Source organism: Pygocentrus nattereri, chromosome 28 (assembly GCF_015220715.1).
Source record: "Pygocentrus nattereri isolate fPygNat1 chromosome 28, fPygNat1.pri, whole genome shotgun sequence".
Lineage (NCBI taxonomy): Eukaryota > Metazoa > Chordata > Actinopteri > Characiformes > Serrasalmidae > Pygocentrus > Pygocentrus nattereri.
Genome location: NC_051238.1, coordinates 12,274,645 through 12,299,287, shown reverse-complemented (window position 1 = coordinate 12,299,287; position 24,643 = coordinate 12,274,645). Strand labels below are relative to the sequence as shown.

The window sequence follows — 24,643 nt, the reverse complement described above, 5'->3', positions numbered from 1 at the left end:
AGGATCCCATATTAAAACAAATTTTGAGTGTATATGGAAATACTTCGGTTAAAGGGGCTATTTCCAAGATCTACAAAGGTCTCTTGATGAAAAATACCCACTCCACTGACTACATTAAAGTAAAATGGGAAAGGGAATGTAATATGACAATGTCTACAGAAGAGTGGTTGGAATTGTGTGAGTTTCAATGGAAATGTACAAATTCCCATATATGGCGTGAGTTTAATTGGAAATGCCTTATTCGCTTTTTTATAACACCAAAGCAGAAAGCACATTTTGACCCAGTAGGTGTTAAGTGTTGGAGGTTGTGTGGCTCTTGCGAAGCCGATCACTGGCATGTATTTTGGGAATGTCCGAAAATAAAACCATTTTGGGCAGAGATTCACATAATTCTAACCACTATACCATTACAGTTTTTTCACTTATTTTTGGGGAATTGTGATTTCCTGTCCAGATCTGCAGATAAGTACCTATTTGCCATCTTTACATCTGCTTGTAAAAAAGCACTCACAAGATGTTGGATGCTTCCCGAGCCTCCCACAGTCTCAGCCTGGATAGACATTGTTAATGAGATCTATATAATGGAAGCAATTACCTTTGCTATTCGCCTTAAGAAAAGTAAATTTATTAATCTGTGGGTTAAATGGGTCAGATACATAAAGCCCTTAAAGCCGGACTTTGTAGAAGTATTGAATTAATGATCATGTGGGCCTTGTTTTTTGTTTACTATGTCTTTATCTCATTTGTCCTCTACACTCACGTCCTAGGTAATGTAGATAATCTGTATATTGTGTTATGCAGTTTTCTTTTTTTTTTTCTTTTTTTTTTCTTTTCTTCCTCCCTAATTGTTCAAAATATTTAATTTGTAAACAAAAAAAAGGACAGCAAATGGACAAATATTATTCCTGTTCTCCTCTGTAACTTTCTCTGTTTTTGCTGCCTCAAAATAAAAATAAAGAATTAAAAAAAAAAAAACAAGGATTTACTTCTATCACAACTATGAACCTATGCAGTCTGATTAGACCTGAGGACAATATAAACATTACTGGCTGTATGTTTGTTCTACTTGTACTTGGTCACAAAAGAGTGTTACTGAATGTTCTCCCCAACATTCGTCATTACCTGTTCCCCTTGCTGTCTGCAGTTGCTGAATGCAATCAGATCCTTACAGTAGTGTTCCAACATCCTCTGTAAAGCCTTCCTAGAAGAGAAACAATAGATACATTAGATGAGCAGGTTTCAGACAACAAAAATACATCCAATTATAATAATTAGTGATAATATCCTTGTCTTTTTTAAAAACTTGAAACAATAACAACAAAAAGATAAGTGATCCCAAGTTTGAACAATTTATCAAAAATTAATATGCTGTCTTTCAAGAAACAAACATTTTACTCAATCTTAACTGCATTATTTTGACTTACAGTCAAAGCAAGAACTGGATTTTAAAACCACTGTTGTACCTTTGAGGGCACATTTACACAGTTTGTACCTTGTTGAATAAAAATTGTACCTGTATAGCACCTTCATTTCTAACAGTGTAGAAAAAACATTGTTAAAACAAATTCCTAATTGGAAAGACATAAGATGTGTGGGACTGTGCTCCTGAATGTTAGGTAACCATGATGCTAATGTCATCTACAAATCTCATTATGGATTTGTGATTCATTAAATTACGATCTCCGTGTTGCATTTGCATATGATTTTGACACGAAATAACATCTATAGAGTACGATGACTGTTCAGTGCTATGCAAGTGACCTATAAGACTTCCATCATTGGCTAGTATTGCTGTGAATCACCAGGAGAGGAACTAATCAATCTTTTTCTCTTAGTGAGCACCCTGATCAGTCACACCTAAACACGAGCAGCTCTGGCAATCCTGCGATCTAAACTTGCTGTCTTGTTTTTTAAGATAGGTAAGATGTTACTGTTATTACAAAGTAAAAATGAGCAATTATTTTCCCAGTCCCATTTCTGTCCAGTTACATTCTAGGCCACTTTTGCATTTTTTTTTGATCCTTTTGCAGCCCTAAGAAGAGCACCATGGTAGCCCTGGTCATTTCCTATTGAGAACAGCTCTCAGAATACAGAACAGTGGAACTGGCCAATCATGGAATGCTTGTGAGCCTAAGGAGTATGGAACGAACTCTGGCTCTATGCAGTGCAGGACTGAAGACTGTGTGATGATGAAGAAACTGGTGTAGCTCTGTGGTGTTCCACTTTTTGTCTGCCACAGGATCTACAACAGGAAGCGGTTTGTCAACTGTTCAGATTGAGCAACTGCTTCTTTTACCATTTTAGGGTTTTGTAAATGCTGTTTGTAAATAATGACTATTTCAGTGACCTCATATTACTCTAGAGATGCATGTCCAACTAATGGTAACCTATTTTTAACCCTTAAAAGACCAAGATTTGCCGACAGGTTTAAGTTTTTGCCACACACTGCTACAACTTCTGAATAACGCAGTTTGCATTATATTTCTAGCAGTAATTAAATTATAACGTACAGACTAGGGAGATATTTCTATATTACTAGGGAGATAGTTTTATACATTCCTTCAAAATCTGTTGCACAGCAGAAACAGTTGCCTTTCATCTTACAGTGTGACATCTCTTTAACCATACTAATGTAATATTTTCTAGTAAAAACAAATAAATACTGATACATTTTCTCATGTGCTTCCATTCGCTGAGGTTCTCTAAAGGCAGTATGTTCAGATTGGTGTCTAAACAAATCAGTGATGATCCAAAGATTCAGTTATTAATAATACAATCACTAACTCTAAACCTTAAAATAAAAGTTTTATTAAATAACTTTTTTATTGTCACACAATTTCGTGTATGTGAAAGGATACTCATCATAAATTGTTTTGTTTTTAATGCACTACAAATTGAATAAGAATAATCACGCGTGTGAAACCTGAATTAATAAATAATGACAGTTATCTGTGTGCACTGCCTGCATATTTGTACATTTTTGATTACAAATTTTTTGTATGTTTTATGAAATAAAGTGAGTTATTGTTTAATATTAATATACCTGTACTGTAATCTATCAGGTTTAATCCACTTGTAAGCTCCAGAAATAACACTGGTCACACTTTTTTCTCAATGAATCAATCTGTTTGTGCCCCAACTGAAAAAATGAGCTTTTATAAAATAAGCTTAAACAGATCATGAAAAAACAACTTCTCTTTGCTCTTCAGAATTGAAAAGTGTTTCATTCTCTTTTTCTCACTTAGAATTTCTGTTACTGTGCCTTCCTTAACAACTGTGAGTCACTCTGATAGATGTGAAGATCTGGGACTCTCAGAAATAAAGGCAGGAACACTTCCTTCTGATGCTGAATGTGAAAATAAAACTCCAGCTGCTCTGATAGCTGGAATCATAGTTCCTGTTATTGTAGTGTTAAAAAGTAGCAGTTTGTCAGAATAAACGTAACAACATGCAGGTAAGTGTTTCGTGTTTTATGTCTAGGCTTGTTATGTTTCATGTTTTAAATGTGTGTTTAAGTTTGGTAATAGGCTTCAAGTACACACATTTCAAGACATTGCATTAGAGGAACATGGACTTATTGTTGTGGTTTGGTGACTGAAATGCTTCATATGAAATGGGTTGTTTTTCCCTCCAAGCTGACACGCACCACAGAGACATGCAGGCTGGCCACACAGGGGTAAGAGACACGAGGAAGAAATAAACCCTTTGGAACTGTGAAGTAATGTAATCAAATTAAACAAGATATTATTGTCACAACAACTGATAATATACCATAATCATTTCCCACAGACTTTCTAACACTTCCCCTTTACCTGGCACATGATAAACCCCACATATCAAACTGGAGTGTCTTTGTGACTGACTGCATGTCTCTGGACTGTGGGGGGAAACCTACACAGGCACGGGAGGAACATACGGGAAGACCAAAGAACAGTAAAAACAAATACGACGAAATGAAACCACTGAAACACTTTTCTGTCAGTGTTATGATTGTTACAAGCAATAACCAAGTTTTACAGTTGATGGGGTCCTAATCGACTGCTTATACCCCAATCATAAGAAAGCTGCCCTGCGAGTATCTTTCCCTGCAGGTGTACTTTTCTACTGCGGCCCAGGCAGTAAAAGCCTTCTGCTTTCAGTCAAGCACCAAGTTTGTCCACAACTTTAAATCACTGACTGTGTTGTGCTTACTTGGTTGTATCCGCCTACAAAGGTCAGTTACAATCAGGTCTACTTAAAACTGCCTTCTGGGCTGTTTAATGCAACTTGTTCCTGCTTTTTTGCTTCGCGTGACTTTTTCGTTGACATTGAACGGCAGAACCGGTGCTGCGCAGCTCTTGGGAAGAGAACCCTTTCCGACACAGAGGAGAGGCGGTACATAAAACCCCACACGGTTTGTCTCCGTGTGGTCAGTGATGGACTATTTAACACCTTCTGTCCTTTAGTACTGTGTTAATATTTAACCTCCATGTGAAATCTGATGGACGGAGCTCCTCTCACTCACAGCGCGTGGACTTACTCCAGAAAACAATGACGCCTCGGCTCCTTTAAGGCGGAATCAGCTCAGAGGGGAATTTGTGAAACTGGCCTCACGTCGCTCTTTGGTGCTGTAGAAATGTCTATTTCTGCTCCTCCTCACTGGAAATGTCTGCCCCAGCACTTCACAGTCGCTCTCTACTGGAGATGTTTTCTGTTTTTGCGGCTATTTTCTCCCGGAAGTTTGAACTGTACTGTTGCACGTCTTCCCGAACCATCACAGCTTGTCTGTGGGTCATCAATGGACATTGCTCCTTTAACAGACCACAGTCTAATTCATTTGGAACTGAAGCCAGTTAATACTACCAGAATTAACAAAGGCTTTTGGAAACTTAATTCAAGTCTGTTGAGGGATGATGAGTACTGTCAGAACATCAGAGCCATGTCGAAAGAGTCCTACTATGATTCTGAAATTAAATCATTTGTCAATATGTGGGAATTTTTAAAATACAATATCAGAAAATACTCAATGTCATATAGTAAAGAAAAAGCAATTTTGGCTAGAAAAAAGGAAAAAGATTTAATTACTGAGTTAAACACACTCTGTAACAGAAATAATCCTACAGACGAGGACAAACAGAAAATTATGGAATTGAACAATAAACTTGATGATATCTTTGTCCACAAAGCTAAAGGCGCTTATATTCGATCAAAGGCCAAATGGATAGAAGAAGGAGAACAAAACACCTCCTATTTTTGCAAATTAGAGAAAAAACATCAGGAGAGAAATATGATTAAAACTAATTGGTAACAAAGAATGCTCTGATCCCAAAACAATTTCTAATGAAATCTTCTCATTTTATAGTCGTTTATATAGAACAGCATATTCAGAACATGACTCCTTAATGTTCTTTGAACTGATGAAAGACTATGTTTCAACAATAGATAATGAATTCAAAAATATTTGTGATGCAGATCTAACGCTTAGTGAACTGGATAATGCAATCAGCCATCTACATGTGAACAAATCTCCAGGCTCTGATGGTCTAACAGCAAACTTCTACAAGCATTTCTGGTCTGAAATTCGTGAATTCCTGTATAAGGTGTTGATTGAGGCTCTTGATGAACAGGCTCTTCCAGCTAGCATGAAACAAGGGGTTATAGTGTTAATTCCAAAACCAGGTAAAGATCCCAAAATTATTGATAACTTAAGACCCATCACATTATTAAACAATGACTATAAGTTACTAGCGCATGTATACAAAAATCGTCTCAAAAAAGGTGTTTCTCAAATTGTCAGTGAGACTCAGTCAGGGTTCTTACAAGGTAGATCTATTCATAATAACATTCGCCTCATACTAGATATATTGGATTACAGTGAAATGATTGAGGATAAAGGTTTCATTTTATTTTTGGACTTCAAAAAGGCTTTCGATATGATCGAACACCCCTTCATGTTCCATGCTTTAAAGACATTTGGTTTTGGGATCACTTTTATTAAAGTCATGGAGACACTATATAAGGACATTAATAGCTGTGCCTCATGGAACCTCGCCTCAGTTTGACATACTAAAAGGAATTCGACAAGGATGTCCCACAAGCCCAGGACTGTTCATTTTAGCAGCAGAAATGCTGGCTATTATGATCAAAAACTGTGAAAACTTGAAAAAAACTTAATGTACTTGGAATAGAGCTTGTAATAAGTCAGTTTGCTGATGATACAACTTTGCTACTCAAGGATGAACATCAAATTTCTGTTGCCATTCAGAAAATTTAACACTTTTCCAAGGCATCTGGACTATTCCTTAACATCCAAAAATGCAAACTACTATCAATCCATGAGCAGGCACAACAGTTCATTTATAAAATACCTGTCAAAACTGTGGTAAAATACCTGGGTGTCTACATAACTAAAGATATGAAAGAACATGAGCTACTTAATTTTAAAAATATATATAGGTGAATTAAGAGCAATTATGAATTGTGGAAGGTAGAGAATTCCAGAGTTTGGGGGCAGCAGCACTGAAAGATCTGCCACCCATAGTAGAAAGTCTAATTGAGGGAACTGTGAGGAGTCCAGCATTAGAAGATCGGAGAGCACCAGAGGGACATTATAAAGAAATGAGATCAGAAATGTATGTCAGAGCCAGACCACGTAAAGCCTTGAAGGTAAGAAGAAGGATTTTGTAATTGATCCTAAAACTAATAGGAAGCCAATGCAACTGTTGAAGAACAGGAGAGATATGAGCTGTGTGCTTGATGGAGGTAAGAACCCTGGCTGCTGAGTTTTGGATGTACTAAAGATGATTGATTAGTTTAACTGGAAGGCCATAGAAAAGTGAGATACAATACTCGCGCAAGAAGATGAAGGCGTTGATCAACATTTTAGCATCAATGTCACTCAGCAAAGGGCGCAAGCGTGCAATGTTATGCAGGTGGTAAAATATAGTTTTAGTTACAAGCTTAATGTGAGACTCGAAAGTAAGAGATGAGTCAAGAAGATAGACAAGGTTTTTAACAAATTGGGCTGGTTTAATATCGACACCATCAATGTTAACGGAAAAATTCAAAAGTGAGGTTTTAGATCCAACTAACCTCGGTTTTATCAGGGTTTAGTTTCAGATAGTTAGTTTGCGACCAGTTGTTCAAATCTCTGACATAAGAACCGAAAGCCTGGGCGGAGGCAGGGAGGGTGGTAGTGCTGTCGTAAATTTGAACATCATCAGCATAGCAGTGAAAGTTAAAACCTTGGTTGCGAATAATCTGACCGAGCAGGGAGATGTAAATTTCGTACAAAGATCATGCCAGATTGCATCCAGGAATTTTATTTCTAAAGCTGTTGTTATTCATTTTTGACGGAGATTTCTAACATATTTGCCCTGCTGTTATTTTCTCCATGAATGCCAAGCTCTGTTTTTGTGTATGTGCCTGGGATCAAGAGATAGAAGGAAAATGCTGTCTCAAGTGCATCTGGTAAGTTAAAGCTGATTTGACTTAATTCAGAGTCGTATTATAGCAGAGGTTTCAAACTCAACCAGTAAAAGGGCCATATTAAAAAAATTCATCAAATTTGTGGGCCAGAAAAAAAAATTATTTCATTTTTAATTACGTTGTGCTATAACCTGAACTGACCATTGTTTATTCAAAATATGCAAACTCCAACAGTAAAATACAGAGCTTGAAATATTACATGGGCATTTGGAATATTCAAAATTTAAATATCCCCAGGAGCTCTGCCTTTTAAACTTACCTATTTGCTTGAACTAGATAACCAGCATCCTTTCTTTGTTGTTCATTAAGACTGGGTTCAAGGTCTGAGCTGCTGAGCTGAGTGTGAAGTGTTTATTGAACTGCAGCTGAAATGCATTTTGGTGATGTAACGGGTGTGGAATTGTGTAGAATTGTGTAGAATTGAGATGTAACCACTGTCCCATAGATTGTTGTTGGGGTAGGAGAGTTGGAGCACATTACATTGCAGTGCATGCTGGGGACTGTACTGCAGTTTATTGTGTAACGGGCTAATATTAATAGAAGATTAAAATACTTTGTGGGCCAAATAGGATTATGTGAAAGGCCTGATCTGTGTTTGACACATGGGTATTATAGTAAGGTGTGGTGTGGTAAAAGTGTTAAAAATCCAGTGACAAATGTTGCAGTGACAAGTGTGAATTCACCCAAGACATATCTGTACATATCTGTCCTGAGCTTAATACACATCACTGATTGTGGATTTAATGTATAAATATGATTATAAAATTATGCTATACAGAAAGTAATCCATCGTAGTGGTTTGTTGTAACTGGAAGATTTTGCAACTGTAAAAACTTTAGAACATTACTCTGTCAGCTCATCTTTGGAATCTCTTGTAGGTAATCATGTTTATAGGCACTGCACTGTGGATACAAGCACTGTTTGTATTCTGTGTATTTAATCAACTTTCACTGATGCACCAAACGGCCTCAGAGACCGTTTTACCTGTACAGTGTGTGATTCTGGCAAGTGTTCTTTGTAAGGAATGCATGTTTTATTCTGTGTTGCCACCCCACACCATTACTGACCTACTGCCATACCAGTCATGCTGAAGGATGTTGCAGGCAGCAGATCGTTCTCCACGGCGTCTCCAGACTCTGTCACATCTGTCACACGTGCTCAGTGTGAACCTGCTTTCATCTGTGAAGAGCACAGGGTGCCAGTGGTGAATTTGCCAATCCTGGTGTTCTCTAGCAAATGCCAAGCGTGCCAAGCTTCCTGCACGGTGTTGGGCTGTGAGCACAACCCCTATCTGTGGACGTTGGGCCCTCATACCATCCTCATGGAGTCGGTTTTTAACTGTTTGTGCAGACACATGCACATTTGTGGCCTGCTGGAGGTCATTTTGCAGGGCTCTGGCAGTGCTCCTCCTGCCCTCCTACGGCCTCCTCCATGTCTCCTGGTGTACTGGCCTGTCTCCTGGTGGTGCCTCCAGTCTCTGGACACTACGCTGACAGATACCTCAAAGCTTCTTGCCACAGCTCGCAATGATGTGCCTGGATGAGCTGCACTACCTGAGCCACTTGTGTGGGTTGTAGAGTCCGTCTCATGCAACCACGAGTGTGAAAGCACCACCAACATTCAAAAGTGACCAAAACATCAGCCAGAAAGCAGAAAGGTACTGAAAAGTGGTCTGTGGTCCCCACCTGCAGAACCACTCCTTTATTGAGTGTGTCTTGCTAATTGCCAACAATTTCCACCTGTTGTGTTGTCCATTGTATTGTTTAAGTGTTCCCTTTATTTTTTTGAGCAGTGTATAAGGCAAAGAGGTTGGAGTAACATATCTACGAACACTATAAACTTTATCACTAACACCTTTTGCACTTTTTTTTAAAATCAATCATTTGCAGGAGCAGCTACTTTATTCTCTCTGACTGAGCAGAACTTGTATGTTTGCAAGAACAGCATCTAAAGATATTGAATGTGCCAAATGTGCAGATGGTACCTACTCAGATCATTCTTTCCTGACTTGCCAACCACATTTAAAGTAAGTTCACTTAAAAAATCACTGAAGATCATAATGCACATCAAATACAAATAAATGCAACCAATGTTACCTGTTTTCTATTATGACATGAACAGTGCAACAGTGCAAATAATAATTGGTCCAGATTGGATTAAATAAAGGAGAGAGTAGTTCAGAGGTACAGTGAGTGAAAAGGAACTGTCATTTGGTTATATTTTTGGTAGAAGTCTTCATGACCTCCAGCCTCTGATTGTAAGGGAGACTACAGCAAGTAACAATTAAATCATGTCACACAGTTAACTCATATTAACAGTGCTTCTGGTCAGCAAGGCCAAGAACTTCATATTACATCATCTGTTGTGTTTCACTCTGACAGATGTGAAGCTCTGGGACTTACAGAAATAAAGGCAAGAGCATTCTTCTGATGCTGAATGTGGAAATACAACTCTACAACTACAAGCTGATTTGATATTTCTTGTTATCATAATTGTGGCTGTGACAACAGCACTTCTTATGTTAAGGTGTAGAAGCTCACATGCAGGTAAGGAATTCATATTTATTTATTTATTTATTTATTTATTTGTTAAGATTTTTTTGTGTGCAACCTATTTTTATGTTATTTAGTCATGGTTTTATTCTTGAAATGGTTACATTTGGTTTTCAGCTTCTCCATCTGAGATTGCTTAAGCGTTTGAGAAGCAAAAATTATGATTACACATATCGCTATATATTTACAATTTACTGCTGAAAGCCAGAAATCTTAGACTATCTTTGTATTATTTTATAAAAAATCATTTTTACAGAGTATATCACTGAAGAGATGCCATCTGTTTATAGTCTATAGGCCAGATTTGTGGGTCGACTTCCAGTAGACAAAAAAGAAAAATTGTGAGCTCAGCTCCTTCTATTATAAGAGTTTAAAATTACATTACCCATCTATTTGAATGGAAGGAAGACAGTCACGGCCTCATATGACACCCACTTTTTGAATGTAATATGAAAGTTATGAAGAATATAAGGAAGCGCGTTTTGGAACCACCGGTGGTACCAAGGAATTTAAGTTTAAATTTAATACAATACATTCTACAATATAAGGAATGCATTGTTGTAGTGGCTGAATGGTTGTAGTGGCTTTCAGTTTCATACAAAGATTACATACAAAGATGCTTGATTGTAAACATATCCAAGAGTTTGATTTATAATGCTGTATTTGTTATTCACTTTTGACAAAAATTTCATCCTTTCTAACATTTTTGCCCTTTTTTGCAGCTTCTCTTCCTTGACATCATAAAATGCAAACATGTTTAAAATGATCTGTGGAGTGGAGATCATTTTTCTTATTGCTGCTATTTTCTCCCTGAATTTCGAGCTCTGTTTTTGCTCATGTGCCCGAACTGAGTATGAGATAGATGGACAATGCTGTCCCATGTGTACACCTGGTAAGCTAAAGCTAATTTGACTGAATTCAGAGTTGTATTATGATAAGTTAGGGTATGATAAAAGCGTTACAGTGATAAGTGTGAATTCACCCACAACAAGATGGGTCTCATATCTGTATTGAGATTCATATGCATGTAATTGAGTGTGGATTAAATATATAAATATGATGCTATTAATTCTATTCATTTTAGCTGGACTCTATTAAGGAAGAAGTCATTCATAGTGGTTTGTCATAATGTAACTGGAGAAACTTTAGAACATTACTCTGCCAGCTCATCTGTGGAATGTCTTGTAGGATATCGTGTTTATAAGCACTGTACTGTGGAAACAAGCACTACATGTGTTTCATGTCATGATTCGACTTTCATTGATGCACCAAACGGACTAATAGACTGCTTTAGCTGTACAGTGTGTGATTCTGGTAAGTCTGTCCTTTATAAGAAATTCATGTTTTATGAAGAATTCTGTATCCTTAGTGTATGTTTAGCACATGATTAAGAACATGCACTTTATGGTCAGAGCCAACCCTGCATATTAAGCCATAGTTGTGGCAGCTTGGGATCTTACAGCCCTCAGGCCCCCCCCAACAACTGGCTAATAACTTATCAGAAAAAAATGATGCTAATCAGATGTACCATATTTTAGCATCATTCGTGATTCATGCATGTTTAACAACTCCTGTCTTCGACAGACCACTCTCAAGGCCCACTTCATATTCTTAGCCCTCCAGTCACTGCTTAGCAATAGTTTCTATCTGCCATTCGCTCAGTCACATCTCCAGTTTAACAGTGCAACAGATTTTGAATGTAAAACTCCAGCTATGGCAATAATGTGCCTGGACCAGACAACCTGACAGACTGACAGATGTTGTTTTCTATGCATTTTAAAGACAAAACAGAAATAAAAAGCATCTTTGGATTAATTCATATGGTTAACACCACCATCGGCTGAAATCACTTATCAACAGCAATGGCTGCGTTTACATGCACTTAAAAATCCAATAACTACAGAAAATCAGATTGTGTAAGTAATCCGATCAACACATTTACACACACTTGAGTGATCAGATAATGGGCAAACTACATTTACATGAGTCGGGCAACACTCAGATTTCTGCTTTGCAATCAGCCAGTAAACTCACAGACGACATTAGTGTTATGTAAAACTCAAACATCATGCAGTGGCATTTTTAAAAACATCTAGCCACTTTACTTGAAAGATGAAGAATATTTAAATCTTTCATTTCGTCAAGCATGTCGTCAGGCTTTTTCGTCATTTCAGCTATATACAAGTACACAGTGAAACGAAACAACATTCCTCCAGGACCAACACAGGAACACAAGTGCAAGACAATACAGTACAATAATAAATGAGAAAGACTTACAATAAACAGAAAACAGAACACGGGCAATAATGTAGTTGATTTCACTGTTGTTGCAAAAGTGTTTTGTCACCATTTTGCAGCAACGCAGATTATTGATTTCAGGTACCATGGTCTGCTGTGTGAAACCTGAAAGAAATCTGCGTCAGTGTTTCAAAGCTCAGAAATCTGATTACTGAGCTAAAATCCAACTCTCTTCATTGGATTTCTTGATCATATTTCTAGACTTTACTCCGATTTAAGAAATCATAGCATGCTGTTTACATGACCATTGATTTATTCCTTTTCCATCCCTTCCATAAACTGCTACTACTGTTCCATACACTTTAAAGCTTGCTGATTTAGCTAGCAATGTTACAAGTGGTAAAGCATAGCTGTCACCACTACAACCAGAGTTAGATCCAAATAACTGAATTCAAATTAAAAGTTAAAACAAATTGAAGTTACTTGCATGAGTGAAAGTAATGTGTCAGCACACAGACCCCTGCATTGAGAAGGTTGTGTGTAATTTAAACGTACTTACTTATTAGAACCCCAAAGCGCATTCAGTCATCAGCAATACACAAATTGGCCAGTTATAATTTTACATAAATTTATAGTTTGTGGAAGTCATTGGGCCTCATTCAGTAATACGTCAGATTGCTGAAGTTCTTAAACTGCAGAATCAGTTCTCACCTTTGTGCTCTGTGTATGTAGATTCTGTTCTTACCTAGAAACAAATTCCAAACAAAAAACATTGCTGAACGTCAGAATCTTGCTGAAAACTGCAAAAGTGGGCTTTAAGAAGAATCTTTTTCTTAAGTACAGTTGTTGAATGAGGACCATTGTTATTATCAGCTAGCCAGATGGGGGCCCCCAAAAAATCCTGCTTAGGGCCCACAGAAGGCTAGAACCAGCCCCATTTATAGTAATATGTTTTAAAGGAACAGTCCATCCATCCATCCATTTTCTAAGCCGCTTCTCCGTAAGGGTCGCGGGGGGATGCTGGAGCCTATCCCAGCAGTCATCGGGCGGAAGGCAGGATACACCCTGGACAGGTCGCCAGTCCATCGCAGGGCTGTTTTAAAGGAACAGTGTTGTTTTATATTTTTCTCAGGTCAGGGTTTAAGAGTAAAGATTCCCTGCACTCAATCATCAGATACAGTCTGTGAGCAGCATCATGTTTATGTCACTAATGACCTTTTTTGTTTTGAAACAAATTACATGCAAGACAAAGATTTGGACCAACCACTAGGTGTTATTACTGTGCACTGGAAAAGCTTCACTGCTGCAGAAATCTTCATTTTGATATCACTAATAACACAATCCTAACACATAAACTGCAGTCTCTAGGAAACAAAGTTAGTGTTGATTGTTGTCGTGTTATATGTAAGTGTTCTTTGGGATTATTTGTGTTGGGAAGTGAAACTGTTGTGTAGGGATCTTTTGGGGTTTGGTCAGAGCCAAAGTAAAACATGTACCTAATGGTGACGTCTTGCATTGTTTCAGTTCTGAGTATGTTCCGGTTTCTGCCGGTGCATTCAGTAAAGAGTATTTTTTGGATCAGGATCATGGCCACCCTTGTGTTTCTTCTTCTGCCAACGCTGCAGTGTTATCAACAAGAATAGAAATGTGGTTCCTGTTGAGAGCACCCATACACATAGTATTAAATATGATAGCACTATGATAATTCTAACTGAAAAAGTCATACTTTGTTTTATGAATTGCTTTATGTAGTGCACACCTCACTGGGGGTTTGGAGAGAGGAAGTGCAGACGTGGAATCATAAGCTTCTGGTTTTTCACCAAAAATTCTTACCCTTTCAATTTTGATCGGCCAAAGTTCTGTCAGCAGCTAAGAAAAACACCCCGTTCATTAGGCTTAGAGCACCATGTGACCAGGTGTTACTGAAGAATACATCAAGCTCACCACCACTGGGAAAAGGTCTGCCTAATTTTTCTTTTAGAAAGCAAGAAAGAAAAGTTGGCATCTTCTCTGCCATTGCAGGTTTAAACATACACAATCATTCAATGAGTCATTCAATCATTCATCCAGCATTTTGTATCTCTCCTCAGTTGTAGCTATAAAGGAAACAGTAGGGGTGGATTATAGAAATGCATGACCACCTACTGAGGAACAGAAAATATACAGAGGAAGACAGCACTTCTCTCTACTGCTAATCACTTAGGAATAGGAAATGGTTAACTTGGAGCTTTTCACAAAACAGAAGTTAAACTAGACCATTTCAACAGTTTATTCACTTCACTGGTTTCTTCAGGAGAGTCTTCCAAAGTAAGAACTTTCTAACCTGCAATTAACTAAGAGGGCTTTGACACAGTGGACACAACCTATTTATATTTCTAGAGGAATTTGTGTTTTCTTTTAAAATAATTCTAACAAATGAATATTTTGATGAGCTCATTTTAAAGTTCCCACGCTTCAAAAAGTGTAAATGGAGGGATATGGAAATGAGAAAAGGTCAGGCTGGAATTGTAAGTCCAAATGTTTTTGTATCTTCATCCCAGAACAGTCTTTAATGCTTGTAATGAGAGTTTCTAATCAAGTTACCATTCATCATCACAGATTGTTCTTTGTTTTGGCTAACTGTATTCATGTGTGTTGATGCAGTGTTAGAAGGTAAAGTTATACAGGGAAACTTCATTTCTGCTTCTATAAGTTCATAGCTGTTCTTTTGCCTATAATTTCACAAAACACAAGAATCACTTTCAGGTTTGTCACAACTATGTACAAAATCCCTCTGAAGTGCAATGAAAACAAGAATCTGTGAACTGTTAACACTCGAACATTTATTTCACTGACATGATTACAAAGAAATTACTTTTAATGTTTTGCCTGACCAAGATGATTATTTTGTAAATATAAACAAATTGTTATAACCTGGTCTGGGGTCAGACTGTAACAGAAAAGGAGAATAAGCTCTCTCCCCAGACCAAACCCTGGACATTTAAACCAGAAAACAGGTTGATTTTTATGATAAAATACTAAGCTAGATGGGAGGATGGCTTCAGGGACAAGCACACTCCAAAACAACAACCAAAAATATATAGCAGTTTAAACTAACTAAACCTAAAAATAAAAAGAAACAAAAACTTAAAAAGCTAGTCTATCTCTCTACTTCACAACCAGGAGAAAAGATGATGGGAAAACAAATGACGCCTCCCAGAGTTTCACAGAATCGAATAATTACCAAGAAGAAGCAAAGTGTGGAGTGGAGTGGAGAGTGTTGGGCTGGCCTGAACAAATGTGCTCCCAGGTCATGCCAGAGGGGAGAGAGTCTCTCTTGGCAGTGGATTAGCGACCTCTTACATGCAGGAGGGCATCCCCGTGTGACCAACCATGGGGCCTGCACAAATACAAAGCAACAGACACCCACACCCTGATGAATAAAATTCTTATGTCTATAAGAAAATGTGCAGTTGCCCCCAAACTTCCAAGACAACCTTACATATATAACTCTTTTTATATAGATCTGCTTTCACATTACAAAACACTAAAGAGTTTGTATCCAACGCTCATGATCAATGAGGTTCTACGCTCACATTGTTGCAGTTTCAATCCTAAAGCTAAAAGCTCACTAAAGCTAAGGTCTATCTCTCTCTCTCTCTCTCTCTCTCTCTCTCTCTCCCTCATGCTAATCTATGTAGCCTATTAGACTTTCTTTAAACAAAGAAACAAAAAATCCCACACATAAACACTTAAATACATATACAAACATGATGTTCAAAGCCTCATACTAAAATATTTCTGAAGCAAACCCCAACTGGTAAAATGAATGATCTTGATCTGCACCCATATCAAAGCTTAAAATTACCACAGTATACAGAAGGCATGAACAGCTTTCTAAGATAGCAATCATACCCAGGAGTTTTATTTTTATTTGCTTTTTGTTATCCATTTTTGACCAAGGTTTCAGCCCTTCTAACACATTTGCCCTTTCTTTTCAGCTTCTACTCTATGAAATACAAACATTTTTAAAATGATCTGTGGAGTGAAGATCATTTTTCTTATGGCTGCTACTTTCTCCCTGAATTTCGAGCTCTGTTTTTGCATGTGTGCCCGAGCTGAGTATGAGATAAATGGAGAATGCTGTCCCATGTGTTCATCTGGTAAGTTAAAGCTGGTTTGGCTTAATTCAGACTTGTTTTATGGTAAGGTAGGGTATGGTAAAAGTGTTAAAAAGCCAGTGACAAGTTATAGTGAATTCACCCAAACCAGGCCATCACAAAGAGGGTCTCATATTTGTAGAGAGTCACACGCATCACAATGAATGTGAATTACATATGTGAGTGGAATCAGGAAAAATAAATAAATAAAGAAAGAAAAATCAGCCATAGTTTGTCATAATTACTCAGTCAGCTCATCTTTGGCTGTATGTTTCTTAGGGAACCATGTTTACAGACACTGCACTGAGGACACCAGCACTGCCTGTGTTCCATGCCATCATTCAGCTTTCATTGATGCACCAAACGGACTCATAGACTGCTTTAGCTGTACAGTGTGTGATCCTGGTAAGTCTGTCCTTTATATGAAATTCACGTTTTGTGTAGAAGTATGTGTTACGTGTGCTTGTAATGCATTCTTTGTGGTAATATGTTGGATGGAAAGTGTTGTTCACAGGTCAGGGTTTAAGAGTAAAGACTCCCTGCACTCGATCATCAGACACAGTCTGTGAGCCACTAGATGGATATTACTGTACTGATCAGCACAGAGGCGGCTGTATACTAGCACAGAAACACACAAACTGCAGCCCTGGACAATATATAAAGCATAAAGGTTGGTCTGACATATCTGTATACTGACTACTACACCAACACCGTGTGCACTTTCTTTTTTAAATGACTAGATCAGAGGAGCAGCTTTATTCACTGAGACTGAACAGAACTTGTATGTTTGCAGGAACAGCGTTTAAAGATACCGAATGTGCTGAATGCTCAGATGGAACCTTCTCAAATGGTTCTCTTCTCTTCTGCCAACAACATTCAAAGTGAGTGTCGACTTGATGAATGTTACCACATGATCTTTGTGATCAGTAGACAAACTTGCTACAAATCAACTGTAAGATGATAAATCACACAAAACGTCAATAAATGTAAACAATGAAATATGTTTTCTATTATAAGTTGAAAATGGTGCAGAGATACAGTTTGTGAAAAGAAACTGTCATTTAGTTTTGGCTGTAGCTTTAATGACATTTAGCCTCTGAGTAAAGGAGACTGGAGCAAGTAACAGTTAACTTGAAGAATGCCAAAGATTTTATTAATTTATATTAACAGTGCTTTTAGGCAAAGATTCATATCACTTCATCACTGATTTTGCTTCACTCTGACAGATGTGAAGAGCTGGGACTTATAGAAATAAAGGCAGGAACGTTTTCTTCTGATGCTGACTGTGGAACCAAAACTCCAGCTGGTCTGATTGTTGGAATTATTAGTTTTGTTGTCATAGTTGTGGCTGGAGGAGTTCCAGTTATTGTTTGTCTAAAACTACAGGAAGCCTGTCCAATGTGCAGGTAAGGAAGTTTGTCTTTTTGGTGGTTGTTGGTTAGTGCAGTGGTTAACTCCTTTGCCTTCTACGCTATGTTGATTAAAGTTCTGCCTTAAATTCTATGCCTCCTTTAATTTTGTGCCATGTTAACTGAAGTTCCACCTTAAATGTAGTGCTAGGTTAATTGCATTTCCACCTTAAAGTCTGTGCCACCTTAAAAGAAGTTCCACCTTAAGTTGTGTGCCACCGTAATTTTGTTTCTATGTTAATTAATGTTCCAATGCCTGTTAATATAGTTAAAACGTTAAGTTGGTTGAAACCGGTTGGTAGTTGTTAAAATGATAAAATGGTTGAAAACTGTTGATAGTTGTTGAAATGTTGTGAAAAAGTTGTAAAGTAGAAGCTGTAGTACTCGTGATCGATGGTAATTTGTTGCTAGGTGCTAAGATGTTAATTTTAGTGCTACCTTAAACTAAGTTCCACTTTAAATTTGGTGCTACCTTAAGGAGAGTTCCATCATAAAATTCTGTGCCACCTTAAATTTAGTGCTAGGTTAATTGCAGTTCCACCTTAAAGTCTGTTCCACTTTAAATTTAGTGCAATGTCATTTCAAGTTCCATGTTAATTTCATTGCTATGTTGATTAAAGTTCCGCCTTAAATTCTGTGCCTCCTTTAATTTTGTGCCATGTTAACTGAAGTTTAGTGCTAGGTTAATTGCAGTTCCACCTTAAAGTCTGTGCTGTCTTGGTGCAATTCCACCTTAAAAGCAGTTAACCCTTAACAGAGCTGCTGAGAATAAGGCTGGGAGCTGGTGAGACATTGAGCTCTGTGCGTGGTTTGGAGCTGTTGTGTGAGAGAACAATGCATTGTGACATCATGTCTGGCAGTCTGCCAACAGCCTCCCCATTCATTCCCTATGGGAAAAAAAATCCAGTTTGAACGTTAATATTCCGGAAACCGTACGTCGGATCGCTTAGAAAAGCAACCTAATCGGGTATAGGCCCTACGATCCTGTAAAATTTCGTGGCTCTAGCTCGAAAACTGTGGGACGAGAAACTGTTTAAATTTTGAGCATAGAATAATAATAATAACTAGAAAGGGAAAGTTCGTGAACGAACTTTAAGTTGGCTTGAAAAAGCCTGTTAATTTAGGTAAAACGTTAAATTGGTTGAAACTGGTTGATAGTTGTTAAAATGTTAAAATGTTTGAAAACCGTTGATAGTTGTTTAAATGTTCAACTGGTTGAAACTGGTTGATAGTTGTTAAAATGTTAAAAAGGGTGAAACTGGTTGATAGTTGTTAAACTGTTAAAATGGATAAAAACTTGATTGTTGTTAAAATGTTAAAAAGGGTGAAACCGGTTGATGGTTGTTAAACTGTTAAAATGGTTGAAAACTTGATCGTTGTTAAAATGTTAAAATTGTTGAAACCGGTTGATAGTTGTTAATGTTAAAATGATGGAAAACGGTTGATGGTTGTTAAAATGTTGCAACAAAGTTGTAATCCGTGATCAATGGTAATTTGTTGCTAGCTGTGACTGTGAATGAAGTTCTGCCTTAAATTTTGTTCCACGTTAATTTTAGGGCTGCCGTAAACTAAGTTCCACCTTAAATTTAGTGCTACCTTAAATTTAGTGCTAGGTTATTTGCAGTTCCCCCTTAAGTTCTGTGCCACCTTAAATTTAGTGCAATGTCATTTCAAATTCCACCATAAAGTCTGTGCCACTTTAATTTCGTTGCTATGATAATTAAAGTTCCACCTTAATTTCTGTGCCTCCTTTAAGTTTTTCTGCTATGTTAACTGAAGTTCCACCTTAAATTTAGTTCTAGCTTAAAGAGAGTTCCATCTTAAATTCTTTGCCACCTTAAATTTAGTCATGGGTTAAAAGCAGTTCCACCTTAAATTTATTGTTATACTAGTTCCACCTTAAAACTCAGTGCTATCTTGGTGTAATTCCACCTTAAATAGCAGGTTAACCTTAACAGAACTGCTGAGAATTAGGCTGGGAGCTGGTGAGACATTGATTTAGTTTAAATGTTAAATTGGTCTAAACGGGTTGACAGTTGTTGAAATGTTAAAATGGTTGAAAACCGTTGATAGTTGTTGAAATGAAAAATGGTTGAAAACTGTTGACAGTTGTTGAAATGTTAAAATGGTTGAAGCCGGTTGGTAGTTGTTAAAATGTTAAAATGGTTGAAAACTGTTGATAGCTGTAGTACCCGGGATCGATGGTAATTTGTTGCTAGGTGCTAAGGTGTTAATTTTAGTGATACCTTAAACTAAGTTCCACTTTAAATTTGGTGCTACCTTAAAGAGAGTTCGATCCTAAATTCTGTGCCACCTTAAATTTAGTGCTAGGTTATTTGCAGTTCGACCTTAAGTTCTGTGCCTCCTTAAAAATCTTCCACCTTAAACAGTGTGCCACCTTAAATTTAGTGCAATGTCATTTCAAGTTCCACTGTAAGCTCTGTGCCATGTTAATTTCATTGCTATGTTGATTAAAGTTCCGCCTTAAATTCTGTGCCTCCTTTAATTTTGTGCCATGTTAACTGAAGTTCCACCTTAAATTTAGTGCTAGGTTAATTGCAGTTCCACCTTAAAGTCTGTGTCACCTTAAAAGAAGTTCCACCTTAAGTTGTGTGCCACCTTAATTTTGTTTCTATGTTAATTAACGTTCCACCTTAAACACTGTGCCATATTTAATGCTTTGTTAATAGCAGTTCCACCTTAATTTTTTTGCTATGTTAATTGAGGTCTCACCTTAAAGTTAGTGACAAGTTAATAGCCGTTCCAACTTTAACATAGCGCTATGTTAATTGAAGTTCTACCTTAAATTTATTGTTATGCTATTGTTAGTTCCACCTTAAATTGAAGTTCCACCTTAAAATTCTGTGCTATCTTGGTGCAATTCCACCTTAAAAGCAGTTAACCCTTAACAGAGCTGCTGAGAATAAGGCTGGGAGCTGGTGAGACATTGAGCTCCATGCGTGGTTTGGAGCTGTTGTGTGAGAGAACGATGCATTGTGACATCATGTCTGGCAGTCTGCCAACAGCCTCCCCCATTCTTTCCCTATGGGAAAAAAATCCACTTTGAACGTTAATATTCCGGAAACCGTACGTCGGATCGCTTAGAAAAGCACAAGCAACCTAATCTGAACTAAACCGAAACTGTTTAAATTTTGAGCGTAGAATAATAATAAGAAGAAGAAGATTACGAAGAACAGTAAGTTGGCTTTTTCAAGCCAACTTAATAATAAGATTTCGAAGAACAGTAAGTTGGCTTTTTCAAGCCAACTTAATAATAATAATAATAATAATAATAATAATTATTATTATTATTATTATTATTATTACTATTATTATTATTATTATTATTATTATACATAATAATGTCATAGTACTAGTATCAACATTGTAAAAATGTTTTTGAACTTTATTCATTCACATGTCGCCAAACACAGTATCTTTGTGGTGTTGTAAAACAGCTGAACTGCAGATATTACATGTGTGCATATATTTGTGCACTTGCCTTAAAGGCAACACTCTAGCAGTCACAGTTCTGTTTGCATTCTTTTTGCCTATTTGAGAGAATATAAAATACTTTTCTTTGCAGGAAGCCTCACCGACCACTAAATAGAATTTGGGGAGAAGAAGATGAACTCAAATGAATCTCCAGCCAGATTGTGAGCACAGTAACTTGAAAGTTTACATTATAGGTCATTTTACTAAATTTGAAAATAAATACATGTATATTTATGCAAAATATTGAGGTACTGCCTAATAAAAGGACATAATTCAAGTAACTAAATGTGCAATATTTTAATCATAATGTATGTCGTCATCCTTTCTGAGAGATGAGAGGCACAAGTGACCTTAATTTACATTCAGCTTCACACTGATACAGTAGTGGAGATACATGGCTGACTGTGTGGCAGAAAAGAGAAAAACATGTTTAAACACTAGACCCAGTTGACAGTTTGACCATCTCAGACAGCAAAATGCTGAGATGCGCTGCTTGATATGGAGCAGTATGTATGAGCTACACATGCATAAACGTATACTATCGACTATTCTTTAAGAAATAGGTTCAGTATAATAAAACTTAAATCACATTCAACAAAACATCAGAAGAACATGACAATATATTTGATGTGATCTGGTCCACAAGGATTTCAGGTGAAATGAGGCATGTGAGCTTAAAGCCTTTGCTTAATAATAATCATCATCATCTTCTAAGGTCTTGTTCTATATAAATATGCTATTTGGACAAATGTATGTGGACACTCTTCCTAAATTTTGACTTTAGATGTTTTCAGCCACACCCACTGCTAACAGGTGTACAAAAGGGTGTCGGGAGCTTCATGAAATGGGTTTTCGTGCCCGAGCAGCAGCACACAAGCCTAGCATCACTACATGAAATATCAAGCATCAGCAAGTAGTATTGTAAAGAACACTGCTGCTGGACTCTGCAGCAGTGGAAACATGTTCTCTGGAGTGATGAATCATGCTGCACTTTTCAGCAATCTGATGGATGAATCTGCATTTCATGAATGACAAGAGAAAATTACTTTCTGCAATATACCAACAGTAAAGTAGAGGAGGAATGCTAGTCTGGGGCAGTTCACTGTTTTGTTCCAGTGAAGGGTGAGGTTATTACTATATTTTGTCAATTATATGCATCCAAATTTGTTGCACCAGTTTGGGGAAGGCCCTTTCTTGATCCATTGAGCCATTAGGCTCTTCAAGTCTTCTCAGTGGGGCCAGAAGAGGGAAGAGGAGAGATGAGGACTGAATCTCTTATGTTCAATTATAGGTTTATTTTATCTGTCTTTTTTTCTCGGGATAGATCTTATTGCATATTTTTGTATATTTCTAGTAGTATATATTAAAATTAAGTGACCTTTATTATTCCCACAACAGAGAAATTTCACCTTTTACCTCTCAGTGTAGTGAAACACCACATACACACCACGATGGGCAGCACTATCTGCAGCACCCTGGATCAGTTGGGGGTTAGGTGCTTTGCTCAAGACTGCTTCAGTCACGTACAACAATGCAAACTTTTAAGCTGTTTATAAGTGGCACCCACTGTTTAAGAAGTGACCTCAATCTGCAGCTCTTAAGTTATGTATTGTCAAGGTACCAAGCTCTCGTGTTTATATTTAATAATATTACATAGTTTTGGAAATATGTTCAACTGCATTATTGCACTGTTATTGGAATATGTGAGCTATCTGGAACTGACTCTATGGAAAAATATACACTACATATTAGTGTCTAATTTTTTCAATATGAGACATTTCAAATACATTGTTTAGTTAAAAAACTGATTACACACAGCTACCTGGGTGACAGCCTGATTACAAATTTAATTGTGAATGTTATAATTAAATCAGCCTGGCAATCTATTTCATCATTAACTTCAAAGCAGTCCTGTTCCCGTTCTCTGCACTGCACACTGACACAGCAAAGATCACCCTGTTATATATGCACTACCTAATTTGTCTGGTACGCCTTTGGTTGTCTTGATTATTTTACCTAGGCTGTCCGTCTTGGGAGACAAACCTACTTATTTCTCTACAAGAACAGATGTTGCAACCTAAGAAATTCCTCTGCCAACACATCATCATAAACCAAAAGTAAAAAGATGCACCCGAGTAACCTTTAGACTTTTGATGTTGTAAACTTTCATTTCGTCAATGCTATTATTCAAAACAAATCCAGTGTAATGAAATATTTGTATCATTATTTCTTTTGTAATTGTGTTATTTTTACAAACTACATCAGTGACACTAACAGTAAATAGACACTTAAAGTTTTTTTAGTACTCATTTTTAAAATTAAGGTTAGTATACTGATTATGCACTTTCAATGTGAACAGTTATTGCCACTCCTGAGTGGCAGATGCTGATGGCTGGTGCCATTTATTAACCCAGTAATAAAATTATGTTTCAGAGTTAACGCAGAGCCTTTGGGGGAAACAAAATAAAAGGGGTTACATACACTCTGGTCATCTATTAGTCAGCCCAGGGCAACACCAATTTACCTCACAAATCACACTACAATGAAGCACCACAAACCCAAAAAATAAATAAACAAATAAAAAATACATGAAACCATTACACACTCATCACTCCAAATAATAATGCCAGGACTCTTATAGCACACCCCAGTAGCATAGCCCAATTATTAATAAACCCCCGAACCCAGGCTCCGGCCCACTGGTTTCCTCTGAAGTGGTTAGTGCTAGTGGTTTTCATACATAATAATCATGTCTTCCAACAATACTAAAACAATAAAAAAAAAATTTTTTTTAAAGTACAAAAAGGAGTATAGGTTTAGGAGTATGAGGAAAACAGTGTTTGACTTTGCTTGGCAACTTACAGGATGCTGTAGTAAAATACTGCACATTAACATTTGCCCAACAAGTCAGAACATAATAATAAACCCATGTGTTAGGCAAAGCCTGCCTTTATCAGTGCTAGTTCTTTTGTTGTTCTGAAGAGTCTCAGCTACTCTGGAAACATGTCTTCAAGCCTCAAGCACTAGACCAGAAGACAAGCAGGTGAATATTCATTGTCTGACGCATCCCAGCAGACTACATTGCTTTTAACAGGGCACAATACAGACATCCCAACTTGCAAAAATTAATTTCAGGGAGACACTTCTCACAACCACTACCACCACCCCTGTCACTGAACGCATCCCGTCCAGGAGGGGAAAAAACACTGCCCGCCCACACTAAAAACTGATTGGCTGACTCTTTGGAGAGAACAGGCCAATCAGAACCCTCTGTTTTGCATGCGCGTCATGAATATGCACACGAGGGGAGCGCCGCTCTCTCCCTCTCCCTCTCTTTCCCACA

General features: G+C 37.4%; 1 protein-coding gene and 1 long non-coding RNA gene across 3 annotated transcripts; both read left to right on the top strand.

Annotated features, from left to right (window-relative positions):
- The first annotated feature begins 10,657 nt into the window (after nt 1–10,657).
- LOC119262636 lies at nt 10,658–13,445 on the top strand. The gene is made up of 3 exons (XR_005129789.1): nt 10,658–10,911; nt 11,208–11,333; nt 13,390–13,445. It is a non-coding gene; the product is annotated as an uncharacterized LOC119262636 (long non-coding RNA).
- A 1,035-nt stretch (nt 13,446–14,480) lies between these two features.
- On the top strand, nt 14,481–21,581 carry LOC108442901 (tumor necrosis factor receptor superfamily member 14-like). Of its 2 annotated transcripts, none has more exons than XM_037535600.1 (7): nt 14,481–14,564; nt 16,238–16,399; nt 16,676–16,801; nt 16,911–17,066; nt 17,190–17,277; nt 17,623–17,802; nt 21,392–21,581. In XM_037535600.1, the coding sequence occupies exons 2-7, from the start codon at nt 16,270–16,272 to the stop codon at nt 21,444–21,446; spliced, it is 735 nt and encodes a 244-aa protein (XP_037391497.1). In that variant the 5' UTR covers nt 14,481–14,564; nt 16,238–16,269; the 3' UTR covers nt 21,447–21,581. The 2 variants fall into 2 exon arrangements, with proteins under 2 accessions (XP_037391497.1, XP_037391496.1); XM_037535599.1 differs by having other exon boundaries at nt 16,899–17,066.
- Nucleotides 21,582–24,643: the final 3,062 nt, after the last annotated feature.